The following is a 21353-nucleotide window of genomic DNA, read 5'->3' as shown; positions in this document are numbered from 1 at the left end:
CTCAGTGGATGACAATCTGGAGATTGTTGCTGTCAAAATACCTAACAAACAAACTGCTTATTTGAGCCAGTACTTAAATGTTATAGCTTCACTTCTCCTGAAAATCAATTGGCCATGATGGAAGGAATATTTTTATATCATTTGGGAAAAGGGACATAAATTATTAAGGGTGCGTGGAATCTGCTCATTCTAGGATAGGGCTATAATTGGTGATTGTATAGTTGAAAACTGGAATAGGGTGGTTTTTGGCAGCTAAGGAAGATATAGACAAAGGGACATGCTATATTTTTATTTAAATTACTTGTACCTGGGCAGAATTTGACAAGAGAGAAGGTATTTATTTTTTCCCTCCAAGTCCACTCACAAAGGAAGGTTTGGGGAGATTTTTACAGAGAGAGGATGGTGATGGTGTTTATGCTCAACATTTGCATTTTCATCTCCCTTTTGATTCTGTGTAAGCCTGTGGGTTTCAATTATTTAAAAATCTCTAGGCTGTGAGCTGGGCTCACTCAGCAACCTGCTTGACATTCTGGCTTGTTTTGCTCAGGACTTGTTCAGCGATGCTCAATTCTGGGTTATAAATGAGAAGTTTTAGCAGGGTCCTGGCTTTAACTTTTGATCAGGATGCGGTTTTTGGCAACCGGAGGCTTAGTGTGGTACCCAGTTGGATGAATGAGATGGTGTCTTTTATGTGATGCGTAGGTGTGATATGTCTCACACTGTGTGATATTTTACAAATTGGTACCTGAGCTTTCATTACCAATTTCTTCATTCTTTGGAGCTACTCTGATGAGGCTGCTCAACCTCTGAAAGTTGTATTGTGGGTTGTTTCACCAGAGATGGTGTAATAAGCTCCTGTTTATGTAAATGCATGGCTGAAAATGTGGTACTGTGTGCAACTAAGAGATGCTGTATATGATCTACAGTCAAAGGAGAAGGATAAACCTATAAATCAAGACCATTCTGAAGACATTTTAGTCTTTGACCCCAGGCAGTTGTGGGCATTGCCTGGGAGTTGTTATGAATTTCTGTTGTTGTCAAGGACTCTCCATGTTGAAAGCATAGGAGATAAAAATAAAATTTGTCTTATACATGGCCTACCTGGGAAGCTACCTCTAGTTTTAGTAGGTTTGCCCCACTTTAATATTCTGAGAATTTTTTGACATGTGCTTGCTAAAAAGGATGTGTATACTATAGAGCAGAAAAAGGAGGGAAGGAAACGTGGCACATAATTTGGGCCTGGAGGCTCCTGCTGGATGTGGTTAAAGAGAAATGGTTCTTCTCCTGATTGTTGGGGGAGCAGCGAGGTCATTTGTAGACTGACTCCTTGCTTTGGGCAAAACCCAGTCCACCAGTTGGGACTGTGCTGGTGAATCAATGCAAATCAATGCTCACAGCTGAGGAGCCTGAAGGCCCGGATGAATGTGGGTGGTTTGTGCTGTTTTCCTAACAGAAAGGTCTTGTGGGCAGGAACAGCATCTACCTGAGGCCAAGCAACATAACACAGGGGCAAAGGAATGGCCTGGTGTGATATGTCAAGGAGCGGTGGGGTCTGTGGAGTTCTTCGAAAGAGGACAGCTGCTGTTACCCTGCAGAAATACACGGCCCATATTGTCAGAGCCTGTGATTTTTCAAGGGGTGCCAGAAAGCTTGATTTTCATGTGAAATCTAATTGTTAAAACACAGTGTGGGCCAAACAAAACACGTCTTGGCCCACGGGCTGTTAGTTTGCAATCTTTGGGTAAGAAATTGTAGCTCTCGCTGTGGGTTTCTTAGTAAGGAAATGTCTAACTTCCCTTTCTCCTTGTTTTTGTCAGGCTTACTAGAAAGCAGCACCCGCCTGAAACCTCACGAAGCCCAGAACTACAGGAAGAAGGCATTGTGGGTGTCCTGGTTCTCCATCATTGTCACCCTGGCCCTCGCGGTGGCTGCCTTTAGTGAGTATCAAGGGTCTCGTCGGCCAATATGTGCTGCTGTTGCCTGTTTTATTCTCTAATTCCTGTGGGATGTGCTTTTGCTTTTAGTTGACTATTATTGATGAGTAAATTTTTTTAGATTGTTGGATAGTCAGGGTACTGATAAATTAGTCAAAAGGCTTTCTTCTCTGCAGAGGAAAGGGTGGTAAGAAGATGAGGTGGAGAGTGACTGCGAGCCTTGGCTCTCATCAGTATGCGGGCTTGCGGAAGTAGATGCTGGCTGCTAGCTGAATAGTGAAAATACTCTTGGTGGATGCCTTCAGCTTGGGCTGACACGTGACACATATATATCCTTAAGATTCTTATTTTGAGCCTAATGCAAGAAGATGGGTGCAATATTGCAGCGAGCCCTCTCCTTTTCCCTGATCATATCTGTGTAAGGCTTGGAGGAAAATCCTATGCACACTTTAGTGAAAGGAAAATGGGAGGGTCTTCTGTCAAGTTTTCAGTGGCCGTGGAAACAAAAACATGTATTACAATTAAGAAAAACTAAGGAAGTGGAACAGTTTCTGCCAGATAATCCTGTTTGGGGGTTAGGAAGACTGATGGCATGTGTTTTCTGGACTAACATTTTGCAGCCTATGGAAATGTACGTGTGCTATTTATTCTTATGAATTGTGCAATGACTCACAAGCCTAAGCAGTGTCAGTTACAGCTCAACCTTGGTAGAAACCCGTGGTGTTTTGTTTTTTTTTTTGATGCTGGGGAAAAGACTGCATTTTGTGACGAATTTATTACGTAACAGAAAGATCTATTTTCTCAGTGATAGGCATCACACAAGGTGTCTCCTGTGACAACCCTCAGATTAGGAGAAAAAAAGCACATGTCTGCTAGAAGACAAGCTATGTGTGTGTGTTGTTTAAAATTCTATTCTGCAAGGGTAGATCTGCTGCTGGAAGTTGGGGTTGGCTCCCAAGAGGGAATATTAAAATTTGACCAAATGCTCCCTGCAAAACTAGGCATATATTACTTGAAGCAATTTATATTGGAAACACTATACCACATCTTGGCTCTAAAACAGCCAAACATTTAGAAGTGGAGGGCAATGCATTCCAGAGTATAAACGTTTTTTACCGGTGAGCCAGAAATCTAATCAAGGGGAATTCTGATTCCTGAAAATAGCTACTCCTTCCCCTTGCCCCCACTTTTTTAATGCTGTAACAAGAATAACAAGCTGGATTGATGTCCCTAGGGGATAATTTGGTTGTGGTGGCTGGCGGAGGACTTTGGATCAGGCACCATAATTTACATATGTAAAGAAAAAGGAAAGGAATGAAGGGAGGTGATTTACAAACAGAATAGTAGTAACTCAGACGTGTCCATGTGCCTGATAAAGCTGTTTTGATTTGTCACATGGATGTTTGAATGAGGACCTGAATGAGAAGAAATATTGGGCAAGTCTTTCTTCTAGGAGAGTAATATTACATTGGATGTTACTTAAGTCTCATAATAGACAAAAATTATGAGGAAATTTTGGTTTCACATGTTACACCTGATCAGTTGGGTTATCTTAAAAATGTTGTTCATTTCCTTTAATAAAGAAAGACAGTTGCATAGTGCATACAGAATTAGAATGTTGCTTTGTGAAAAGGGCTTCTCTTTCTTTTTCTTTTAAAAATGATTTTACACCTTCATTGCAGCAAGTATTTAATTTAAATCCTCTAACTTCTAGCCAATAAAATGTTGGTATTGGCATATAATATCATGATTTGTGTTATCTATAGTACATTCAATTTGTTCTCACATTACTTTCAGTTTGTTCTGGTTTAGTCAAACCAAAAAATGTAGAAGGTGAATTATATTTTCCTCCACTTTAACTATAGAGTAGCTTTAGTGTTTGTGTGTGTGTGTATGTGTTTCATATTTTAAACCCTTGATATGGTCTGTGATTGTGTTGTTAGGGTTGTTGATTTTACTATTTAGTTTCCTAAATGTATTTCTAATATGCAGTATTTAAAATCTCTTCCAAAGCATCATTTATATGGCACCAGACTTTTGTGAAATTATTTTCCTAGTTTTGAATGGAAATAAATAGAGATTAAGCAATATAAACTGACTTTCAAAGTTATGTTTAAATTAGTGTCTAAAGAAAAATGGAACATTTCAAAATGGCAATAAAGGTTTTTGTAAAGTGTCAAAAAACTCCCAGTCCTACTCTTCAAGGAAGGAGGTATTTAACAGATGGATGAAACGCAATGCTCTGACTTCCTGCATCTCTGTCCAAACCAGTGAAATGGCCGAGTTGCATCAATTCGTATTTTTAAGAGGATTGCTATAGAATTACTATATATGATGCTTTGGTGTGGCGGGGAAGTTTTGGAGTGTGTGCCTGTGTGTGTGTGTGTTGGCAGGGGGTGTTAATCATGATGAAGAGAAAGCGACTGTATTTATGGACATGGCTTCTTGCTACTGTTGGATGGTGAAAAATTTGGGGCAGGAAGAGCATCCATCCTTGCATGGAATCAGTACTCAAGACTGAAATAAATGAACTGAGAGATTTTTTAACACTTTTTTTTTTTTTAGTTAGGTGGAAGGACAATATTTCTTGGAAAATGATAAATTCTACCTAAAGATTTACATACAAGGCTGAGATTTCATTTATTTTATAAACAATTACAATTTTGGGGGGCAGTTGGGTCATCCTATGGCCATTCTCTTGCTAAGGGAGTTGTCTTGGAGTTGCATCTCCTGGGGTCAGCTGGAGTTCCTGTCTTCACCTCCTCAGCTGCCATTTTCTATTTATTTAATCATAGTTACTGATTTTTAGCTGAGTATCTTCTGAAGAAATGCTGTTGGCTCTTTTGAGTTTGGAAATGAGGAGGGTGGATAGAAGTTGGGGGGCACACCTCTTTTCCTCAGTCAACTGGAAAGATTTGTATTTTTACCTGACATGTACATTGTAGGTTGTGAACCCAAAAGTCTCTGAGACAGGTCTCAATCAATTGAGAAAGTTTATTTTGCCAAGGTTAAGGACGCGCTTTTGACACAGTCTCAGAAGGTCTTAAAAACATGTGCCTAAAGTGGCTTGGGTGCAGCTTGCTCTTATACTCTTTAGGGAGACATAATATATCAATGAATATTTGTAAGATGTATATTGATTTGATCTGGAAAGCTGGGACAACTGGAAGTGGATGGCTTCCAGGTTATAGGTAGATTAAAAAATGTTCTGATTGGCAATTGGTTGAAAGACTTAAGTTATTATCTAAACACCTGGAATCAATAAAAATGAATCTCTGGATTCTGATGATAAGGGGTTATAGAGACCAAAGTTTTATCATGCAGATGAAGCCTCCAGGTAGCAGACTTCAGAGAGAACAGACTGCAAATGTTTCTTATCAGACTTTATGTCTGTGTTGATGCTAATGCTGGTCAGCTTTTCCTGAATTCCAGAAGGGAGGAGGGTACAGTGAGGCACCTCCAAGTCCCCTTTCCCATCATGGCTGGAAACAGCTTTTCAGGTTAACTTTGGAGTGCCCTTGGCTGAGAGGAGAGGGCCATTCAGATGATTGGGGAGCCTTAAAATTTTATTTGCGGTTTACAAGTTAAAGATTGTTACCCTTCATCTCCTATAAGCTTCCAGGTAATCAATATACCATGTCTTCTCAAGTTAGTAGTTTCTAAAAGACCTGATGATAAAACTAGCTTACGTCAGTATTACTGAGTTATTTGTTATAGATCACATATGTAATTATGGTTGGCATTCATATGTCTGGTATAGTTTGAAAAATTAGGTGGACTTTCAAAGTTTGTGCCTTGAGTATGCTTTGAAAGGGATGTGAACTATTTTTTAATGTGAACTATTTTTGATAATACTTGGTAATGTAGTGATTTTGGATCTGTTCAAATGCTGATATAAAACCAGATGGTAATACATCTTGAATATTTCAGAGAGAGCTCTAGTTTGGTTTTAAAATTCATTCTGTTTATAATCGGTAGGCAGCATGGAAAATGGCAATCCTGTTATGAACAAATGTGAAAAAAAAGTCTGTTTTAATAATGAAGCTAGAAAGAGAACAGAAGTTCTGTTTCAAAACTCAGGGTTTTGACATCACTGATATCTTTGTTACAGTGATTTAGGAAAATGCATTCTGACTCTGTTTTTCAGGTTTGAGTGCAAGTTAATTTTTAGGCACTCAGTACATGTTCTGTGGGAAATGAAGACATATTTGAAACATTCTCAGGGGAAAACCTTTCCTAAGATACACAGCTCCGTTAAAAAAGTACTCCAAACCCAGATCTTCTCAGAAAAAGCTCACTCAAAATTAGGTGCAGCTGGCTGGGAGCGATGGCTCATGCTTGTAATCCCAGCACTTTGGAGGCTGGGGTGGGTGGATCATGAAGTCAGGAGTTTGAGACCAGCCTGGCCAATATGGTGAAACCCTGTCTCTACTAAAAAATATACACAAATTAGGCAGGTGTGTTGGCGCGTGCCTGTAGTGTCTGCTACTTGGGAGGCTGAGGCAGGAGAATTGCTCGAATCCAGGAGACGGAGGTTGCAGTGAGCCAAGATCATGCCACTGCACTCCAGCCTGGGTGACAGAGCAAGACTCTGTCTCAAAAAATAAAAATAAAAATAAATAAATAAATAAATAAATAAAATTTAAAAATATATAAAAAATTAGGTGCAGCTGTAGATTTAAGAACTAGAAAAACACCTTGGAAAGAAGTGATTTTCTTTTTAGATGTGGAGATTTTAAAATAATTTATTTGATTTTAATGTAAACTCTTAACCCTTAAAAATGGTAAGATATGTGTTTTTATTCTTTTTCTTTCTAAATTATGAGACTAAGAGTTGAGAGATGGATAAAATGAAATTGCACGATTCTTCTGTAAACTCAGCAAAAAATGTTTGGGAACTTTCTTAGGTGTTCTCTCATCTAACAGACACATTGGGAGACAGAAAAGACATAAGACTCTTCAGATACTTTCTGGTGTGCTGAGTAACATGGAAATAGTTGCAGTGGCCTTAAAGGTCTGGCCTTGGCCAGGCATGGTGGCTCATGCCTATAATCCCAGCACTCTGGGAGGCCGAGGCAGGTGGATCATTTGAAGTCAGGAGTTTGAGACCAGCCTGGCCAACGTGGTGAGATCCTGTCTCTACTAAAAATACAAAAATTTGCCAAGTGTGGTGGTGCGTGCCTGTTATCCCAGCTACTTGGGAGGCTGAAGTAGGAGAATCGCCTGAACCAGGAGGCAGAGTTGCAGTGAGCTGAGATCGCACCATTGCACTCCAGCCTGGGAGACTATGTCTCAAAAAAAAAAAAAAAAGGTCTGGTCTGCCCTGACTTTTGCCCCCCTTTTTTCAGACACCCCAAACTTCTTCTCCTCAGGACTGGAGCCCATGTCCTTTGGGCAACCCATCTCACGGATCTCACATGGCAGCCTCCTCATTGACAACTCCCCTCCCCAAAGAGGCCTCACCAACTGCAGGCGCCCATTCCCCCAGAGCAGTTTTATCCATGACACCGCCAATTTCCTTCATCACAGTTCTTCCCTTTGTGCCCCTCCTTCATGGATGAAGGCTGTGAAGCCCTTGCCTCTTCTGCCCATGTCCCTAAACTTGCCTGTTTCCCCTACCCCTGAAATACTTCCATGACCCAAAGCCTTAACCGTGCAGCTGACATTCTGCATGTGGAATGATGCTTTGCGTAGCTTGCTGGTCGTGTATTTATTTTACTGAAAAAAGCGGAATGTACACAAGATAAAAATTCCTGAAACCAAAGGTGCACAGTCCAAATCTCTGTCCCGTCCTAAAGTCTCTCTCTTCCGCTGGCAGCCTTTGTTACCAGTGTCTTAATTGTTCTTCAAGACATTTTCTGTGCATGTCCAGGCCCAGGTGTGGTGCCTGCCTACACTTCTGGCCGCTCCTCATGTCAGATGTGGCATCTAATCCTTGCTGGACTTTTCACAGCCCCGGGCCTCTTCGCAAGCTCCTGTGTCCACCTCCTTGTATGAGGTGGAACTATTGTGGAGAATCTGCAGGAATGTTTTCCTGCCTAGCGTCCGGCTGCCGCCACTGAAGCAGGCAATGGTACAGGGGCCAGGGGATGTGGGCAGGAAGTTTGAGAGCCACATCCTGGCGGTGTTCTGAGGGATAATGTGCTCCCTGTGGGTGTGCTCGGGAACGATAAACCCGGAGGCTGCTTCTGAGAGGTGGAGACCAGGAGGGAGGAACAGGCAGACCAGCGGTTTGGGAACCTTGCTCCGACAACTCTCCCTGCCTTTGCATTCTGTCTTCATACCCTGTGGCCACGTGATCAGGGATTCTGTGCCTGTCACCCTCTGTGCTGTGAGCTCAGACAGCACACGGAGTACGGACGCATATTTCAGACAGGCCCCTTTGGTTACCACGAGGTCCCTCATGATCTTGTCCCCTTCATCCTGGCTGGCCTCACCTCCTCCCATCCCCATGCACTGCAGCCCCCAGAGGCTCCTTGTGGGCCCTACAGGCTGTGTCCTGTTTCTTGCCCCAAACCCACGTACCTGCTCTTCCCTTGGTCTCAGATGCCTTTGGTTTCTGACCTCCATGCTTCTTTTTCTAGCGAAATTTTACTTATCCCTCAAGATCAAGATGAAAGATCACCTTTTCTGGGAAGCCTTCCAGGCTGATTGAAACACCTCCCTTCCCCCATAGCCCCACGGGAACCCATAGATCAGGAACTCGATGCACAATACTTGTATCATTGTGTTACTGCTTCCGGCACTCATGTGCACTCCTCCACACCAGGACCCGTCTTCTTCAGGCGGTGTTGTCAGCCGCTAACACAGTGGAAACTCAGACGCTGGTTGGACTGGAGTCAGTTTTGCCGCCTCCCTGCTTGGGCACTGTGGTTGCAGCAGGCTGAGGATGTACATTTGCAGGTAGAGATCCCAGACAAAGGAAACAAGGAGGGCGTCTTCAACTTTGTAAATGGTGGGGATGCAGGAGCTCATTCTCTCACCCCTCCTCCATGCTGCACTGCCCAGCATCCCCCTAACCCCCGATTGAAGCATCCAGGCTTCTATTGACAGGGACTTGCCTGAGGCTGTTAGGAGGACTCATCTCCCTGAGTCTCCGCTCACAGTGGGCTGCTGTTTCCAGCCAAGAGTGGGGGAGGGGTCTCAGCAGCTGCCTGCCTGCCCTGCCTCCCTTCTCAGTGCCTTCTTCACACAGCGTTTAATTGGAAGCGTGGCCAGGGTGCATTAGCACCAGGTGCCCCTGTCGCACAGCCGTGGCGGTGACACAGGGTAGCTGGGCGGCGAGCCTCAGGTGGGCTCATCTCATGCCCAGGGTCCCTCATCCCTTCTTGCCTGGGTCCTTGCTGGCAGGGGCCCTTTGGGACATTTGTCAGGGTTTTTCCTCTTGCCTCTCAGTCTTTTTCCAGTCATATTTGTTAAGCAGCTGGGTGAGAAGGGGTTTTCTGGTCTGTGGATATCTCAGGGCTATAATTTGGTCCTCTAGGAATTGCCTCTGTCAGGTGAATTTCTGGCGTAGCTCTTCTTGGACAAGACGTGACTTCTCAGTGCCTTGTGCTGTGGTTTGAGATGCAGAAGTATTGAGACACAGAAGGAACAGAGGAAGCCGGGGTAGGAAGGGAACCCCTGCTCCTACCCCAGCAGGGGAAACTCTTGCTCCCTGTCCACCTTCTCCCATGCCTGACGGCCATGCCTCCTTCCCATTGGCGAATGTGGGAAGTCCAAGATCAATGTGTCAGCAGGGTTGGTTTTCTTCTGAGGCCTCTCTCCTTGGCTCATAGATCGCCGTCTTCTCCCTGTGTCTTTGTGTGGTTGTCCCTCTGTGTGTGTCTGTTTCCTCATTTCCTCTTACTATGAGGACACCAGGCATATGGATTAGGGCCCACCTTAATGACCTCACTTGAACTTAACTACCTCTTTAAAGACCTCATCTCCAAATACAACTGCATTTTGGGGTACTGGGGGTTAGGGCATCAACATTTGAATTTTTTTTTTTTTTTTTTTGAGATGGAGTCTTGCTCTGTCGCCCAGGCTGGAGTGCAGTGGTGCGATCACAACTCACTGTAATCTCCATCTCCCAGGTTCAAGTGATTCTCCTGCCTCAGCCTCCCGAGTAGCTGGGATTACAGGCACATGCCACCATGCCTGGCTAGTTTTTGTATTTTTAGTAGAGCCGGGGTTTCGCCATGTTGGCCAGGCTGGTCTCGAACTCCTGACCTCAGGTGATCTGCCCCCACTCAGCCTCCCAAAGTACTGGGATTATAGGTGTGAACCACCACACCCGGCCTCAACATTTGAATTTTGAGGACACACAGTTCAGTCAGTAACAAATGCTTTGGCCAGCACCAAGCAGATAGAGGAAGCTAGTAACAAATTCCTTAAAAGGACTTTACCTTCAATGAAAGGGTGGACCAGAATAAATACCTCCAGCAGCCCAGAGATAATGAAGAGCTCATCTGTGTCAGAATAATTCTGTGTGGGCTGAGGAGGGGAAGAGCGTGGGGGAGCCTTCACTGGAATTCAGAACCATGAGACTGACCTCATGTACATTTGTGTTTGGAATTTTCGTAGGTTGATACCCTGGGAAATAGACTCGGAGACTCAGCTTCCCTCCAGGAGGTTTATTGGCAGTGGGGCGAGGGACTAAGGGAGACTCTCAGGAAGAACACCTGCAGGGAGCCAGGACTGGCAGAGGGGAGGTTGAACTGCAGTGTTGTTGCCTTAGAGGCTTGTCCCACACGGACCTGGAAGCTGAGATGGCTTCCAGGTGAAGCATGGGGACCAGACCAGTCTTTGGCGTGGGCTGCCACAGGGACATGTACAACCACGGGGAGGCAGCGTCCTTCAGTGGAGGGGGATTCTGGGAAAGGGATGCAGCCATCAGCAGCCCTCATTCCTGGCAGCTGGGGAAATGAGTGCCCAGGTCCAGGAGGAGAATTTAGGAGACACACCAAGGCATCCGCTCTGGGAATGTATACCCTGCACTTAGCTTGGGGGCCCTCAAGCTGAGATAGTAACATGGACATGGTCCCAGGTTGGAAATACCCCTGGAGCACCTGAAAGAAGCAGGTGCAGAAGAACTTTGACCAAGGCCCAGTAGGTGTCCCATGGAGGCAGCCCCACCAAAGATGAGCTCACAATCCAATACTAGAAAGCTCCTGAGCAGGGGACCCACCATGATTGAGTGTCATACAGATAGCGTGATTAGACCTGAAATTCTAGGTGAGAGAAGTAGCTGACAAAATCCGTAAAATAAGTGTGTTTAATATGAGTAGAAAATAAAAAAGGAATCAAATATACAAATGCTGAAAAGAGCAGCTGGAGAATAACCAAATAAAGATATTTTCGATCTTTTTTTTTTTTTTTTTTTACTTTCTAACATGGATGTAGTTATAAGAACGTTAAGAATGACAGCAGCCCCCATTCTCCATCCCTCTCTCTTATTCCCCCCTCATTCTCCCCCAGCAAGCTCTTCACCTCTTGTAGTTAGTTCTTGTATTTACTTGTGTAAATAACAAGGTTCCAATGCTAACTCTTAATTTGTTTTTCAAGTTTAGGCATTATTTGTTAACTTCCCCAAATGGAAGGAAATAATTTACTCTTTTATACTCCTGGCCCCACACAAGCAGACTGACTTCCTGCATTTCCATCCTTGTATTGTAGTTATGGTTTTCGTTATCATGACTATGTAAATCCTCCTCCTAGAGCCATAGGGTGAAGTATGATGACTTCTTTCTTGTACAATTTTTTTTCTGGATTTCATATCTGTTTTGTTTATTCCTATGTTTACTTTTCTATGAATTTATTTCTTATTAAACTTTCATTCAGCATTTCTTTTCTAACCTCAGCTTCTCTGTGATATTTTCAGATGCAGAGGTAATTCTATTGGTTTCTTCTTGAAGAAACCTCTCATGGAGCACCTGACCTCCTGTAACCGGTTCTGATTGCTCATTTCACCTGGTGCACAGCTGCATCCCAGACTCTTCCTTCCCCACTTTTTTTGGGATTTCCTTTATTTTTCTCTTCTGTTGGACCCCCTGTTTCCTGGATACCATGTTTTTCTCTTCTCTGGCTTACTCCCTTTTAGGGGGCACACATCTACTCCTAGCTCCCTAGGTAAGGTCACATGGGAGGTGTAGCTTTCAAGCCATGTAATGCCTGAAATGTCTTCAGTATATCCTGACACTGGATTGACAGCTGGATAGAAAATTCTCAGTAACAAATAATGTTCCCTTAGAGTTCTGTACACTTTGCTTCATTTTATTGTCATTTGTAGTGTGGCTATGAAAGTCCTAAGATCTTCTGAAACTTACACCTTTGCATGGGACCTGCTGTGGTGGGGGCTGTTTTATCCATACACACCCTACTTCGTATTTCTTTGTCTTTTTGTTCTACTTCCTGGGAAATTTAATCACCTTTATATTCCTACCTTTCTATTGAGCTTTTTCATTTCCATTATCAAGTTAAAAAAATTGTCTGAGTGTATTTCTTTAAAAAATTTTCCAGCTCTTGTTTTGTGGATCTTTTTTGAAAATTAAATTTTTTTATTTTTAATTAATTAATTTATTTTTTATTTTTAGATAGGATCTCTCTCTGTCACCCAGGCTGGAGTGCAGTGGCACAATCACAGCTCACTGCAGCCTTGACCTTCCAGGCTTAGGTAATCCTCCCACTTCAGCCTCCCAAGTAGCTGGGACTACAGGGGCGTGCCACCATGCCTGGCTAATTTTGGAATTTTTTGTAGAGACACGGTTTCACCTTGTTGCCCAGGCTGGTCTTGAAGTCCTGGGCTCAAGCAATCTTCCCACCTCAGCCTCCCAAAAGTGTTGGGATGACAGGTGTGAGCCACTGCTCCCCTGGTTGGATCTTTTTAATAGCGGTTATCTTTCTGAAAATATTTGTGATGGTTAAAAAATACTTTTCCATTTCTTGCATTGTCTTCCTCCAGGTGCTTCTTTCCCCTGTTGCTTTGGACTCATCATTCATGTTAGGGGAGGAATCCTATGAGTGTGGTCCTAGATAGTCTGTTCTTGTTAAAAATAGGTCGTTAAAAGGCTGTCCTGAGCTCCGAGCATGTCGGCAGTGTTCACTGTAGGGTGACATGTTGGACTGTTTTGTTGGTGGATTCCAGTTTTAAACTTTCAGATCCTTCTTTTTGGGCTGCCCAGGCTTCCCTGAGATGGTTACTCTGAGCCTCTGCTTTGAAGGTGAACTCCTGACTGCCTGAATTTTGGGAGCTGAGTTGGGGAAGAGGATGGAGATTTCAGCCTTCTGTTTGAAATTCTTTTTTTTGAGACAGTTTTGGTCTTGTCTCCCAGCCTGGAATGCAGTGGCGTGATCTCAGCTATCTGCAACCTCCGCCTCCCGGGTTCAAGTGATTCTCCTGCCTCAGCCTCCCAAGGAGCTGGGATTACAGGCATGTGCCACCACGCTTGGCTAATTTTTATATTTTTAGTAGAGATGGGGTTTTACCATGTTGGCCAGACTGGTCTCGAACTCCTGAACTCCTGACCTCAAGTAATCCGCCCACCTCAGCCTCCCAAAGTGCAGGGATTACAGGCATGAGCCACTGCGCCTGGCCTGAAACTCTTAGCCACTTTGAGTTTGGTTTCCCCATCTTTGGCTGAGTTTGGTATGCCTCAAAGAAGAGATTGTTGCACCTTCTCCAGAGAAAAATCCTCCAATAATCCAATAGGAGAGTTGGGGATGAGTGGGTATTGCCCTTCTGGGCAGAGCTGGGGAGGGATTCTGGAGAACTCCTTTTTACACAGGCTTTGAACAAACCTCCCTATTGCCAGTCTTCTCTTTATTATACTGTGCTACCAATTTCTGTTTTATTGGGTGTCCTGAGGTGTAAATTGGGTTGCCTTTTTGCTTTCACACTGTTGTGTTAGGAGTTTGCTTTCTGGAGTCTGTTAAATCAATTACCACTTGCCCATATGCTTTCTAGCTTCTAAAAATTGTTTTTGTTGCCTTTTCCATTTTCTTTTTTTTAAAATTCACTCTGATTTCTTTCTAATTTTTATGGTTTTACTTTTTATATTTAACTTTTTAATTTGTTTGAATTTACTTTGGAGTACCGAAACAACATGTTTAGTGTCTTTGTACTTCGTCTGAGCTCCAGATCTGTGAGTGTCTTTGTACATCGTCTGAGCTCCAGATCTGTGCTTCCAACTGCTGGTTAGACCATGTGGACCGTCTCTATGCCCCATGCATCTGCGTTCATCTAGTTTTCTGGAGGGGCCTCTTCCATTTTTTTTAAACTAATGGGTTTTTCTTTTTATTTTTTACTTTATTTATTTATTTATGTATTTTCAAGACAGAGTTTTGTTCTTGTCACCCAGGCTGGAGTGCAGTGTCACGGTCTCAGCTCACTGCAACCTCTGCCTCCTGGGTTCAAACAATTCTCCTGCCTCAGCCTCCCAAGTAGCTGAGATTACAGTCACCTGACACCACGCCCGGCTGATTTTTGTATTTTTAGTAGAGATGGGGTTTCACCATATTGGCCAGGCTAGTCTCGAACTCATGACCTCAGGTCATCCGCCCACCTTAGCCTCCTTAAGTGCTGGAATTACAGGCATGAGCCACCGTGCCTGGCTGGATTCGTCTTTTTAAAAACACTCCTCTGTTCTTAGTTTAGTGGGGTTTTTAGAGGAAGCAAAAGTACATGAGGAACCATCCTGCGATATTTCCTTGGAAGTGTCAGAAGAACAATTTGTAATGAAAAATATAGTATGTGAATCAGAAACCAATGAGGAATAACTAGAGAATCGAACTCTACATCAGAGGAGCTTATCCAGAATATGGAACAGGGATTCTCAAGTTCACGTTTACTAAAAAACATGGAGGATAGGATAAGCTCCAATACCAACAAGTAAGAATTCCAAAGCAGAAAAGAGAGGAAATAGAAAATAGTCAGTGTTTTTAGAGGCATCTGAAACTGTTTTGGAGCTGATGGGAGGGATGGGGTACATACCTTTCAAATCATTAGATGGAGAAAAAGAAATTAGGAAACTTCCCTTAATCAGTAGACAGCAGAAGTGAAATACATAATACAAATAGCATAGAAAGTGCAAAATAAAATGTAGAAACAAATCCAGATGTTTCAGAAATTATCAAAAGTGTAAATGAATTAAAGCCATCAGGTAAAAGTCAGAGATAGATTGCATTAAAAAAAATCAAGCTGTATGCTGTTAATAGGAGACAAATTTAAAACGTAAGACCACAGAATTCCTTAAATGTAGGGATAGAAGAAGATGATCTGGCAAATAATAACAAGATAAAGTTGGTGTAGCTATTTAATTAGTGAAAATAGATTTGAAAACAAAAAGCATTATTAGGCATAAAGGGTGTTACCATATAAACAAAAGTTCCAACCACCCAGAAGATAAAACATTTGTGAATTTGTATATACCAAACAACAAAACCCCAGAGCACTCAAACAAAAATTGATGGGATTATAGGTAGAAACAGACATATCATAATTACAGTGGTAGACTTTAATGCACCTCTTTTACTAGTTGATAGATAAAAAGAAAAAAAATTCATGAAAATATTGAAGATTTGACTTGTGGAATTCAGTGTTTTTCAAACACTTTTGACTGCCATCCATAACAGGGAATGCATATGTGACGTAGAATATATCAGAATATGTAAACTTATGTGGTTATATACTCTATGTCATCATATCTACAACATTTTTTTTTTTTTTTGAGATTGAGCCTTGCTTTGTTGCCCAGGCTGGAGTGCAGTGGCACAGTCTCGGCTCACTGCAACCTCTGCCTCTTGGGTTCAAGCGATTCTCCTGCCTCAGCCTCCCGAATCGCTGGCACTACAGACGTGTACCACACGCCTGGCTAAATTTTTGTATTTTTAGTAGAGACAGTGTTTCACCATGTTGGCCAGCCTGGTCTCGAACTCCTGATCTCAAGTGATCTGCCCGCCTTGGCCTCCCAAAGTACTGGGATTACAGGCGTGAACCACCATGCCTGGCCACTCTACAACACTTTTGATTATAATATGCTACATGATTTTTTGTACTAGAAAATAAAATATTGCTGCTATTGAACTGTGCGCTATGCTAGTCATTCTGTGAGCTATTAATACTTGATTCTAGAGTTGTTAAAATGTGAAAAAAATTTCACTTTGATAATTTCTATCCTTTTTCATTAAAAAAAAGTGCTGGTCACATCCTACCAAATTCATTTTATGCCTTACTAGTGAGTTGTTACCCTTTAGTTTAAAGAATATTGATCCAGTGGCTCAATGTGGAGCCATGCATCCAATAAGGATGTTTGCACATTATGGAATATTTGTAAAAGGTGACTGCTTCCATCATATGCAAGAGAATTCTCATCACATTCCTAAGGATGTGTATTTTACAATGTTCTCTGACCACGGTACAATAATAATTTGAAATCAAATATAGCTAAAATACCTGTACATATCATAATACATGTTGGGAAATTAAGCAACACATTTCTGAATAGTTCAAGGATAAAATTTATATTAAATATTAAACAATATTTAGAGCTTACAATGAGAAATTGAAAGTTGATAAACAAAACTGTCCAAAACAAGAAGATAAGAAACAGAAAAAAACTGTAAATGCAAGATAAATAGAAGAAAGGAAACAAAACTTTGAAGAATACAAATAAATGAAAGAGAAAAAGATATGAGAAATCAACAAAACTAAAAGCTGTTTATTTTAAGACTAATAAAATGGGCTTAACTCTGGTAAGATTGATTGAAAAAGAAAAGAAATGAGTGAAAGGTAATTAGAAGTGAAATGAGGAGTGTAATTAGTAATACGAGAAAATTTAGGAAATGAGACTATTATTTACAATTGTATGCCCATAAATTTGAAGACTTGGATGAAGTGCATAGTTTACTAGAATAACTTGCCGTGAATGGTTTATGACCATTAAAGATATTAATCCAAGACGGTAGTTCACGATCAGAGGTGATTTTGCACCCCCTCCCTTCCCTGGAAACATCCAGCAATGTCAAGAGACACTTCTGTTTGTCACAGTTGGGAATGGAGCTGCTACTGGCATCTATTGGGTGGAGGGCAAGAATGCTGTTAAACATCGTAGAGTACACAGGACAGCCCCTCACAGCGAAGAATTGTCTGGCTCAAAATGTCAGTGGTGCCCATGGTTGAGAAACTCTGATCTAGGCCAGCAGTGGCTTTATGAGTGCTTTTATGAATGTTCAAGGATCAGATAATCCCAATCTCATGCACTCCATTCTACAGAAAAAGAAGGAAAGCTTCCTATATCATTTTGGGACTACTACTACTGTGATACCTAAATCAAAGGCAACAGAGAATTTATAGGTCAGTATCACTCATGAATATAGATACAAAAAGTCTTTAATAAGATATTTGCAAACTAAATCTCATTGTGTTTATATAAAAATAAATAAATAAATGAACATGCTCACCACATGTGTTTATTTTTGGAATCTGGGATGATATAATCAGAATGTTTATTATGTAATTTACCATGTTCATAAAAGGTCAGGAGTTCGAGACTAGCCTGGCCAACATGGCGAAACCCCGTCTCTACTAAAAATGTAAAAATTAGCTGGGCATGGTGGCAGGCACCTGTAATCCCAGCTACTTGGGAGGCTGAGGCAGGAGAATCACTTGAACCCGGGAGGCGGAGGTTGCAGTCAGCTGAGATCGCACCACTGCACTCCAGCCTGGGTGACAAGAGTGAAACTCCATCTCAAAAAAAAAAAAAAAAAAAAATTGAGAAGAAACCTATAGTATCTCTCAATACAAAAAGCATTTGATAAAATTCAAGACAAGATAAAAACTTTTAGCAACTAGGGTGGGAATTGCTGATAAAGGTTATTTAACCTAAAATATTAATTGTAACTGGTAAATTAGGCAGACTCAGCCCATAAAAATCTAAAATGAAGATAAGGACGTCTGCTGTTACCACTTCTCCTTATTATTATACGTGATGTCCTACCCAGTGTAGTAGGGCAAGCAAAAGAAAGAAAGGTATGTATATGGATTGGGGAGGAAAAAAGTAACCATCATTGCTTGTGGATATTATAGTTTACATAGAGCTTTATAGATATTATAGTCAATATAGAGCTTTCCATAGCTCTACATAGAAAAGCTAAGGGAAGCCGGACATGGTGGCTCACACCTGTAATCCCAGAACTTTGGGAGGCCAAGGTGGGCAGATCACCTGAGGTCAGGAATTCGAGACCAGCCTGGCCAACATGGCGAAACCCCCTCTCTACTAAAAATACAAAAATTACCTGGGCGTGGTGGCAGGTGCCTGTAATCCCAGCTACTCGGGGGGCTGAGGCAGGAGAATCGCTTGAACCTGGGAGGTGGAGGTTGCGGTAAGCTGAGATCATGCCACTGCACTCTAGCCTGAGTGACAAGAGCAAAACAAAAGAAAAGCCAAGGGATTCTGCAGATACTATTAGAAGTAAGAAATTCCAACAAAGCTGCTGGGGTTGGGTAGAAGTTTAATATACTAAAATCAAATGTATTCTTATATAATAGCAACACAGCAATACATCTTTAATTTTCATAATGATATCATTTCTCATAGCAACAAACCAAAAGGAATAAATCTAATATAGGTATAATTCCTTCATGAAGAAAATTATAAAATGCTATTAAAATGATAAAATAAGATCTGAATAGAGAGAAATCTCATGTTCAGAGCTGGGAAGACAATCTAATAAGGATGTCATTTCTCCTTATATTAACCCTAATACATGCAATTTCACTAAGAATTCCAGTAGGCTTTTTCCAGTGCAGTTGGTAAGCTCTAAAATGTTGATGGAGGAATAAAGGGCTAAGAATAGTCAAGATAATTTTCAAGAACAAGGTGCATATATATCTCAAAACTTCTAAAACTAGGGCAGTTGAGATTGTGATATTTTTAGGAACAAATAGACCAGGAAAGTTGAATAGGGAGTCCAGAAATAGTAACCACATATATGGAAATTGGATATGTGAGAGAGGTAGCATCACACATCAGGGAGGGAAATAATGATACCACCACAATTGGCTGTCTATATGGAAAAACTAAAATAAGTTTGTACCTCCCACATATACAAATATAAATTCCATGTGATTTAAGAAACTAAACCTGAAAAGAAAGAATTTAAACTTTTTTTTTTTTTTTTGAGACGGTGTCTTTCTCTTGCTGCTCAGGCTGGAGTGCAATGGCATGATCTCGACTTGCTGCAATCTCCGCCTCCTGGGTTCAAGAAATTCTCCTACCTCAGCCTCCTGATAGCTGGGATTACAGGCACCCACCACCACGCCCGGCTAATTTTTTGTATTTTTAGTAGAGACGGGGTTTCGCCATATTGGCCAGGCTGGTCTGGAACTCCTGACGTCAGGTGATCTGCCTGCCTTGGCTTCCCAAAGTGCTGGGATTACAGGCGTGAGCTACCATGCCCAGCCAAAACTTTTAAACAATAATATGAGACTCTCCGTTTGACCTGGAAGTAAAAGAAAGGCTTTTGAATTTAAGACACAGAAAGCACAAACCATGAATAGAAACTTCAAAAAATTTAACTTCAAGCTGACTAAGAAGAACTTTGTGCACAGAAAACACTATATAAAACAACTGTGTCTTGGTAATAGCTCTTCTGGGTTAACTTTTTTCAGGTAAAAGGTAGTTTCATGTCTTTCTAGTTCAAGAAAACTACAGTTTTTAGTATTTGTTCTGTTCTGTTGCTTTGATTTAATTCCTTAGGGATTTATAATGTATGTGTATGTTGGCTCTTTTTTGCTTGTCATTTTTATCTAGTATTTTTTCCACATCATTTTTATTTTTCATTTCTTTTTGATTAAAAATTTGCCCGGGCACGGTGGCTCACGCCTGTAATCCCAGCTACTGGGAGGCCGAGATGGGTGAATCACCTGAGGTCAGGAGTTCGAGACCAGCCTGGCCAACATGGTGAAACCCCATCTCTACTGGAAATACAAAAAATTAGCCAGGTTTGGTGATGGGCACCTGTAATCCCAGCTACTCAGGAGGCTGAGGCAGGAGAATTGCTTGAATCCAGGAGGCGGAGGTTGCAGTGAGCCGAGATTGAACCACTGCACTCTAGCCTGGGTGACAGAGCGAGACTCCGTCTCAAAAAAAAATTTTTTTTTTCCTCCTTTCCATCATTTAGTTCTCTAAAAGTATTAGCTTTGTTATTGGTTTTGCTATTTTAGTTTTTCTGATGTCTTTAAGGAGGAATTCAGGGAAATCAAAAAACTTTCACCACCAGTTTTTTCTTTCCAGAAAACCATGGAGTTTGTATTTCTTTTTACCTGGGTTCCTTTTACATTATGCTTTTATTTATCCAGGGAGATTTCTGGCATTCCAGTTAATTATACTTAGAGACATTGTAGTATTTTTAGATGTCAGTTGATCTTTGTTCATTTGATAAAGTACATGTTCAAAATGGAAACTTTCTGCTATATTTTTTAAAGAATAATGTGTGTATATAGTCATTTTGTGAGAGTTTGGATCTAATCCCAGGTTATTCTTCAGTGTGAATGAGGAGATATGGTATCAGAACTGAATAGATATTTATTACAGAGTAATTGATGTACCAGTCTCCTGAAAAGAGAAGCTTAAACTTTACATGTCCCATAAAGAGAGCATTCTTAGGGAATGAATTCTGCATTACAAAAATGGCCATTTTTTTGTCCAAAGCAAGGACAGATGTGATTTATTTCTGGTGAAATAAGAATAAGTTCTTAGTGGTAAGTAAATCTCAGTACCTTTAAGTGATAAAGTCACCATGATAATGACTCTAGTCCTTTAGTTCTCCAGTATTGGCAGTGCCATTCTTCCCAGATGCCATCATTAGAGATTCGTTACCCTCTTTAGGTCAATTCCAATAGTTCTTCAGCTTTTGTTTGAATACTTCTAGTACTGGGATTCTAATAACTTAGCGAGACCCAGTTTATGTTGCCCAGTCCCAATTTCAGAAAGCTTTTTTAATGGTTAATTGAATGGTTAACCTTTTTCTAACTCCTCTTTTATAGTCATTATTTTCTTAGCTAACACTTAGCAAGCACATAGTATGCTGGGCACTGTGCTAAGTGCTTCCCACAGATCACACTTCATTCTTGCAACATTGCCCTGAGGTAACATTATCATCCCCACTTTGTAGATGGGGATTTTAAGACTCAGAAAAGTTAGGGAGCTTTCCTAAGTTTCCAAGCTCATAAGAGATAGAGTATTCACACTCTGCCCTACTTGACTCAGAGCCTCTACTCTCAACCATGGGACCCATCTCCATTGTTCACAAGACAGATCTGCAGTGCGAGCTTATTGTGTTGTTTTGTCACCTCTTCCAAAGACTGAACATCCCCAGACTCTTCAGCTGTTCCTCGTGTAGGAGGAAACCCACTCTCCTGGCCAACCTTGTCTGGAC

At 41.5% G+C, this 21353-nt stretch overlaps 1 protein-coding gene across 2 annotated transcripts in view; it reads left to right on the top strand.

The window, feature by feature from the left end:
• The window catches only part of TMEM163 (transmembrane protein 163), a 254663-nt gene that overhangs the window by 3940 nt on the left and 229370 nt on the right, over positions 1–21353 (top strand). For both annotated transcript variants that reach the window (XM_515803.7, XM_063791120.1), the window contains exon 2: positions 1818–1937. In XM_515803.7, the coding sequence (XP_515803.2) occupies positions 1818–1937 (120 nt within the window). The remainder of the gene's footprint in view (positions 1–1817; positions 1938–21353) is intronic.

This window comes from Pan troglodytes, chromosome 13, assembly GCF_028858775.2.
Source record: "Pan troglodytes isolate AG18354 chromosome 13, NHGRI_mPanTro3-v2.0_pri, whole genome shotgun sequence".
NCBI classification, from domain to species: Eukaryota; Metazoa; Chordata; class Mammalia; order Primates; family Hominidae; genus Pan; species Pan troglodytes.
The sequence above is the reverse complement of the archived record's forward strand: the minus strand, read 5'-3'. Positions and strand labels throughout refer to the sequence as shown.